Source organism: Anneissia japonica, unplaced genomic scaffold, assembly GCF_011630105.1.
Source record: "Anneissia japonica isolate Jap-2015-1 unplaced genomic scaffold, ASM1163010v1 scaffold9_len2422644_cov172, whole genome shotgun sequence".
NCBI lineage: Eukaryota > Metazoa > Echinodermata > Crinoidea > Comatulida > Comatulidae > Anneissia > Anneissia japonica.
In genome coordinates this window covers 1,092,415-1,100,898 of record NW_022758107.1, presented here as the reverse complement: position 1 = coordinate 1,100,898, position 8,484 = coordinate 1,092,415, and the positions used below count along the sequence as shown (strand labels likewise).

Below are 8,484 nucleotides of genomic sequence, written 5' to 3'. Positions count from 1 at the left end.
CCATAATGATGCACGGTATCTATTCTAACTGATGTTATAAAAAAGAGAAAGAAAAAACTAATAACATATAGTATACAGGCGTGATGGTTAGATAACGAGATCCTGGATCTCGTCATATGGGGTCATAGGGGTGCAGGTCAACTCGGCCACAAGTCAACTCGGCCACAGTCAACTCGGCCACAAGTCAACTCGGCCACGAGTCAACTCGGCCACAAGTCAACTCGGCCACAAATCAACTCGGCCACAAAAATTTCGAAAAATAAAATTTTAATGATGAACGTAAACAGTGTAATAAAAAACAATTAAAACCAAAGAAAAGATACCATTAAATAAAATAGGTCGGGTCTTCATTGATTAAAATGTGACGAATTAACGATAATTGAAAACAATTCTAATTTTAATTTCGATCATTTACGCGAGCACAGAATTTACGCGAGCACGCACGCGCGCAATAGTCGGGGAGAGCTTCCCCCCCCCCCACCGGTCAGGAAAAAAAAACACAATTCGTCGGGGATAAGAAAAAAGATTATTTGTATTTTGCAAATTATTAGACCCTACAATCGATTAAATAAGCCTTTGAAACCCAAACTGTCAAAATTTTCGGGGGCTTCACCCCGTGGCCTGCTTTCGCAACATTTTAAGCGACACTCTACCACGCTCAATTTGCTCTCGTCGGGGAAATCTTCCTCCTCGTCGGGGGCATCGGCGGATCAGGCCAATGTTATAATTGCTGAACATTTGAACTACCAAAACGAAATAATAAGAAAAATGATCATGTTTTTGTAATACTGTAAAAATTCAACCACTGACAATAATATTATGAAAAAATGTTTACTGGAAAAAAAAAAATAGAATATGCCAGTTTACCAAACAAGACCCTATTTTGTTCTCTATTATAGTGTAAAAATATGAGTTAAAGTGTATCAATACACACATCTTTGTATCAATACACAAATCTATAATAATTAGTTCAGTAATAAAATATACGAAAAAATGCACGGAGAAATAAAATACTTAAGGCCTGTTTTTGATTGTTAATTGAATATACTTAACAAATATTATTTTGTAAATGATCAGTCAGTAAGTTTTAGACCAAAAGGTTGTTAGTAGTAGGCCTATGTTGTATGCTAAGTGCAGTATGTTTCAAAATAATAATAATAGGCCTAATTAAAATGAGTACCGTACAGTATATTGCATTTAAACATTATTGCATTGAAAGTTTGCCTTGAAGGGATGTAAGCCAGTGCTTCCTAAATTGCCTATTATTGCATATTATTTATGTTCAAAATAAAAAATTTATATATATTCACAATTTATAAAAAATGTTACTTTAGTACTAATAAAACCTAAAAAAACAAAAGCAAAAAATAGAAAATAGAAGCGATAACGAGCGCATTATTCGCGTGAGTTTACATTGGATCATGGGACCTATTAATAAGATTGGATCTAACAGTAGCCATGACGTGTATATGCGCATGTGTAAAGAGAAGAACAACCCGGATGACTCTTCTTCTTTAGAGGGAGAGAATAGGAAGAATACAATCCAGTAAATTGTCCGTACCATTTCAGACTTTTTTAGACGACGGAGTTGATAGGTAAGGAGAAGATGCATAAACTTCCAATATATAATTGATAGTAGCGTAATGATTTATAAGCCAAAATATTAGCCTTAATGTTACTTGACTTCTGTGACAGTAGGCTAGCTTACCTAGTCTAGGCCTAGGCTAGGCCTAGCTACTAGGTAGAGACATACAACACCTAGTGCTATGTAGGGGCCTAGGCCTCTAGCCTACCTAGGCCTAGCTAGCTAGAGACTCTAGGCTTAGGCTAGCCATGCGGGTGTAGTCCAAGGACCGTTTCGTACAGGTATTATTATACCACTGTTCTAATAAATTGGCCTAGCCTAGACTCTAGAAGCAGGCCTAGTAGTAGTATTTTTTTTTTACAATTAGTGTCTGGTGGTTCTGTAACTAAAAAAAATTATTAGTTTACATCAAACCCATCCACATGTCTTCTATGGCATTAAACAAGAAAAAAAAAAACTCCAAATGTGATATTTGGCTTCAGCAATATAAAGATCCTCCCTCCCTCATCACTTCTAGCCTAGATAGGGTGATAAACTAATCATTTTTTTTTATTGGGCCTAACAGAACTATATAGTTTTGGTAGGTATGCCTTGACCTTTGACATAGCTTAGTACAGTTGAAACTAAAAGATGGTTTATTTAAATCCTCAACTTAGCTTGAAATACTACAGTATCTGATAAAATTAATCAGTGTACATCTTTCATAATGCATCTACTGTACCTGTATCAAGCATCTAACTCACTCAGCTTCTTCTTTGCAGGTGTGTTTCAAGATGGGTGGTCAAATTGCAAAACTACTTACTAGCCTATTTGGCAAAAAAGAAATGAGAATATTGATGGTAGGATTGGATGCAGCTGGTAAAACTACAATTTTGTACAAGCTTAAACTTGGAGAAATTGTTACAACAATTCCAACAATTGGTGAGTGACAATATTTAAATTTTTATATATATATATATATATATATATATATTTTTAAAAAAAATTAAAATTAATAAATATCTATTCTTGCATTCAAGGCTTCATTACAGGATAGAGAGCCCAATAACATGTTTAAACACCAAATTTAGCATTTTTCATCAAAGAGAAGTGGAATTACATATTAGAATATTCGATTTCTGAGGATTTTCTATGGTGGCCATCTTGAATTTCAAAATGGCTGCCATCCTAGCTTTTTGAAACTATGTTTAATTTATTCAGGGAGCCCAAAAACATATGATTAGATCCAAATTTACCATTTTACTGAAATATTCAATTTTTGACAATTTTTAAGGTGGCCATCTTGAATTTCAATATGGCTGCCATTTTAGGTTTTCGAAACCTGTCTCATTGGGTTCAGTGACTAATAACATATAGTTAGACCCTAGATTTGCTCTTTTTCATTGAATATAAGTAAAGTTATGACCCAATATCTGAATTTTGGCAGCCATTTTGAAAATGCCAAAAAATGTGTTCCGCTCTTTTTCTGGAGGTTCCCTCCCCGCTCAATTTTTATTTATACCCTAATGATGCTTAATCAGCAGAGAAACCTTGGTCCCCGAAAAAATGGTCATGGGGGCCCTTATTTTCACTATACTAAGTTACAGGGTATTTACAAAATCATCAATAGCCTTTGCCCCACCCCCCTCCCCAGTCAGCTCCCCTACAGTATTCCAATACTCATAGATGCATCACTGCTAAATGTATTTCAATATTTTTATTTTTTCAGGCTTTAATGTGGAAACAGTAGAATATAAAAACATCAGCTTTACAGTATGGGATGTCGGAGGTCAAGATAAAATACGACCTCTGTGGAGACATTATTTTCAAAATACACAAGGTAAAATCGTTGACATTCCATTTTACATTGCAAAATAAAATAAATTAGGTCGTGGTGTATCAATATTATTTCAGTTGATCTTTTTTTTTGATTAATGGTTTATTTTAATCTTGCAGTGTACTGCCTTTTTCATTAAAAAATTAAGAATTTTCGTAACTGCAGAAAACAGACCCAAATATAAACAATATGGATACTTAGGCATAAGAAATTAACTTTAATTACATGTGATTTGTTTACACTAACTATACATCTGTCTTGAAGACTTATGCTGCCAAAGAATCTTTAAGAAAACCTGTTGCAATATTAAAATTTAGAAATCATCCACTTTTTAATTAATTTATATGGTTAAACTCAGGTAAGAGATTACGCTCTGCTAATTTGCACCTCCAGATTTCTCAACTCATTCATACCTTTTGCAATAATTTACTACAACTCAAATGAATAAATTTATGGTTTCACCTGTATGTTTTAACTGTATTTATTTGCTGTATATACATAGGTCATATCATTTCCATACTTGTATTTGTTACTTTTCTTGTTATATTTTCAACGTTTATATATTTTTGTATCTGTGAATGGTTGCACCCAAATAGAATTTCCGTATTTTGGACAATAGAATGATCTTGAATTGTGAATCTTGAATCTATTTTACTCTTTGTAAAATGTGGCATGTCGTGACAAAATGGCTAAGTTGTCGCACAGGCCAGTGGCCAGTAGTGATTAAATTAGCTATGAAAATATGAGATTCAAAAAATGACATATATCAAGAAAGTGTTTTCACTATACATCCACAGTTTAATATCCAATTAATCATGTTTCAAAGTCTTAGCTCATGAAATGGTCAATAATGTTATTCTTGTAGTTAATTCCATTATCAACAATGTACACACAAATTACTTTTGAAGGCAATTACTCAAAATCATATTTATCTTGATTTAAAAGTTTCTGTACTTTCTGGAGCGATATGATGTTATATCAAAGGAACCAGCCCATGGGAAAAAGAAGCAAGCGCGGCCCCCGATTACACACATACATGTATGCCAATTAGAAAACGATTTAAACACACAGCGACAATACATTCCACAACTTATGAAAAACAGAGATTTGTGGAGAATTATTAAAAAATGATTTTGCTTATCATTAACTTGGTGTGCCTGATAAAGAAAGAGGTATTACATTATAGGCTATGATTATATATAGTTATATTTTTTTCCAAATAGGTTTAATCTTTGTAGTTGATAGTAACGACAGAGAACGAGCTATCGAAGCAAAGGATGAATTAAATAGAATGCTAAATGAGGATGAACTTAAGGATGCTGTACTGCTGGTATTTGCAAACAAGCAGGTAAGATCTTAATTCTTAAAATTTATTGGAAACCAGCTGTCTCTTATACACATCTTATATATATATATATATATATATATATATATATATATATAATGTATTTTTAAAAACAATGCTTGTTTTCATGTCTATTTTTTAGGATTTGCCAAATGCAATGAATGCTGCTGAACTCACAGAGAAACTAGGACTGCATTCGCTTCGTAATCGCACATGGTACATCCAGGCAACATGTGCCACAAGTGGTGATGGTCTCTATGAAGGTCTTGACTGGTTGTCTTCACAGCTCAAGAACACGAAATAGGTTTGGGCAAAAAAAGGAATTGCAGATTTGATGTAAAATGATGCTGTCGTACAAATAAGCTATTGGAAATCCTGTGTTCCTCTTCCAACTAACTCATCTCTTAGTGTATTACAATACATTTCTTCTTTATAAAGTCAACAGTTAAAAACAAACTAATATAAAAAGATTGCACGGTACAGCATTCCTATTATAAAGACATACTGGTACACAATTTAGGTGGTCAGAGAACTAATTTTTTTTTTTTTTTTTTTTTTTTTGTTCATTTTAACTTATTGGGTTTTTCAATACCTTTGTTATTACTATAGCATTAAATCTTGTCAAATATACAGATCAAAAAAAAAAAGTTCACAAAAAATATAGAAATACAAACTGACAAATTGTTTTCAAGATGTAATCCGTTTTTCTAAAGCAAAGGTGGGCAAAGTGCGGCCCAACAGTGGTTTTTCTGCGGCCCTCAAAAACAAATTATAAATCCTATGTGTGCAGCCCGCCAACCATTTTTAGCTAAGAAACGCCTAGTTTTTTTAAGGCCCGACACCAACCATCTGTAAAAAGTAATATTAAAGCTGAGAACAAGTTGGTATAAAAGCAATACATGCAGGTTTTTGGAACCACACTGGAACCATCAAAATTTGGATGCGGCTGTCAGTGTTGAATAAAAAATTCACTTTGGCCCTCTCCCAACGGTGTTCATGCAAACCCTTGGTTTAAAGTTCTGTGCACTACCAAATTTTCTTTGACAAACACTTGTTTGTTGTATGCCTACATAGTCATAATGTGCCCATATATGGTCATAATGTGCCCATATATGGTCATGATGTGCCCATATATGTTCATGGTGTGATGTCATGAACATATTTAGGCACATCACATGTTTTTGTCAAATAAAATTTGATAGTGTAAACAGGACTTCAAACAACTGATTAAATCATTGCTACTGTTGAGAAAGCTTTCATTGGGGAACTAGGAACTTTTACAGATGGGGGGAGTCTATTTTATCTCAGCCCCACCGACTGAAGAAAATTTATGCTTACAGCACCTAAAGACGGCCTGGAAATGGTACTCTCAGACTTAAATTTGAGTATAAAATTTCTTTTTTTCTCCCGTTTATTTTGTAATTTTGATAAATTGTGGGGACCTGGGCAGGCTACCCCCACCCCTTGAATCCACCACTGGAAATGAATACCATAAAACGTTAAATAAGGGTCATTCCGAATCATATCAATCATTGTGACCCTTCCCCCCCCCCCCTTATATTTAAAAAAAAAATAAAGATACCGCTTTCCGAAATATCGAAAATCTATTTTCACACAATGCTTCGGCAGATTTTGGGGGAATCTAACATTGTAATAAAATATGCTACCCAAATTTGAGTGGTATTTTTTGAAAGAGGAGCCAACTACCAGTCTATGTAGCAATTTACAACTTTGTTATCTTCGTTAATATACTGTAGTAGATAATATAGCTTTGTAAAAACTGTACAAAGTCAAAGGAGCCATTACCACCAACAAAATCCAAGGGGGGGGGGGTTCACAAGGGAACTTTCACATTTCTGGCCGATTTGAGCCGGAATGACTCAAAGGCACAGAATTCATTTGTGTTTTTATTGGTAGCAAAGTACTGATGAAAAAAGAAATGTTTTTTTGGAATTTAAATGTATGAAGTATGTTTTATCATTACATTCATTTAGTTCAAAGCTTCTGATAGAATTTTTTACTTCTGTATGATCTGTAGAAAATGTTATGACTTATGGAAATTAATGTTTCAAAGTTGGACATAAACGACGAATTGCATTTAATTCAAATTACTTATTTATTGTTTACTTTTTCTTTAATTATATTTTTAATATTTACTCTTGACATTATTTTAAAATAATAATTTGTTAATATGGATTCTGATTAAAAGGTGAAGTATAGGAAATAGTTGAGAATATCATGTACAATGTCAAATCCAGGAATTCAAAATAGAGGGGGCCCAGGGAGCGACTTTCACAGATGGAGAGTTTAGACCACCTCAGCCCCACCTTGATTTGGGTTGTGGTAAGAAAATTTATGGATTATGGCACAGAAATGTCAACCTCAGACTTGGAGTTGATTAATATTTTTCCTTTTATCTCCATTTTTTTATTTTTTATAATTTTGAAAAATTAGGTGGCCCACTTTAATCTGCCACTGAATGTATATAATGATGCCTATTATAAAGCAACTTTATAGGATTTTCAAGGTCCTCACTGGTTTTCCTTGATGATGGTTAATGGTGAATTGATATTAAACTCTGTTTACATACATTTTATGTGACAAATAATTGTGCCCATCCATATATGTACATCGTCTTGCCCATGGAAACATTACATACATTTTGATAGAGTGGACAGAACTTATGATGTGATTATTATGTCTAAAAATTACTCGACTGTGTGTTTGAAAAAATACAGTGGTACATTTTGGTTAGAAAAAACACTAATTTAATCCTGTCTTGATAACTATTTTTGTTTTTTTGTTATTTTATTTTTTTAATTTTAGATCTATAATACTTAATAAATACACTCATTGGTTTGTAACAGTAGCCGTTGTTAATTAAGTTATTTTTTTAGGGAATTTTTTTTATACATATAAATTTCAGATCCATGTGAATAATTTATGCTTCAATACTCAATTTTTTATTAGTAAATAGCTGTGAATTGTACGATTGGTTATTGTATTGAAATAAGTAAAGAATTGACAATCTAAGAACATAAGTACATTTGTGGAGTATCTAGGGAGTGTGCGGGGATCACTTCCTTCCCACCCCCACTTCCCAACCCCCCCTTCCCAACCCCCCCCCCAAAAAAAAAAGATGTTTGAACCCAAAAAAATCATTCTCAATCAACTTATAATACCTTATTTTGCGAGCTTGCTTCCCCTCACTTAATCATTGAGCCCCCACTTCACCTTGTTCTCCCCTCTCCGCTTCCATTTTATTACTCTAGATATGCCACATCCTGTATGGTAGAGGAGCCTTTAAAAAACTAGCTTAACTAGATTTTATTGTGCTGTTCATTAAGTTTTATTGTTGTAAAGTATCTATGAATGTGATAATTTTTTTCCTGTCTTTTTTGTATGATAAATTAATGTATGGTAAAAATAGTGGACTTTACATGCTAATGGTGTTTCCTCCTACATGTTGAGTAAATACTCTATAGAAAAAAAACTACAAAAAAACACTGGGCTTGTGTGTCATTATATTTTTTTTATGTGTGCAGTACTGTACTATACTCAGGGGCGGATCCAGAGATGTCCAAAAGTGGGACCGAAATTTGGGCCGATCGAGACAACAATGTCCTAGGGGGTCCGAAATTTTTGTGTTCTAGAGCCCGAAAATAACATTTGAGGCGTTCTGGGCTATCGTTTTTCTTTTTCTTTCTTTTTTTCTTTCTTTTTTCTTCTTTTACCTCC

General features: G+C 33.6%; 1 protein-coding gene across 1 annotated transcript; it reads left to right on the top strand.

Moving 5' to 3' along the window:
- The first annotated feature begins 1,458 nt into the window (after positions 1-1,458).
- On the top strand, positions 1,459-8,256 carry LOC117125057 (ADP-ribosylation factor 2). The gene is made up of 5 exons (XM_033271425.1): positions 1,459-1,595; positions 2,347-2,506; positions 3,294-3,404; positions 4,625-4,749; positions 4,889-8,256. Exons 2-5 carry the CDS (start codon positions 2,359-2,361, stop codon positions 5,048-5,050), a joined length of 546 nt encoding a protein of 181 aa, XP_033127316.1. The 5' UTR covers positions 1,459-1,595; positions 2,347-2,358; the 3' UTR covers positions 5,051-8,256.
- Positions 8,257-8,484: the final 228 nt, after the last annotated feature.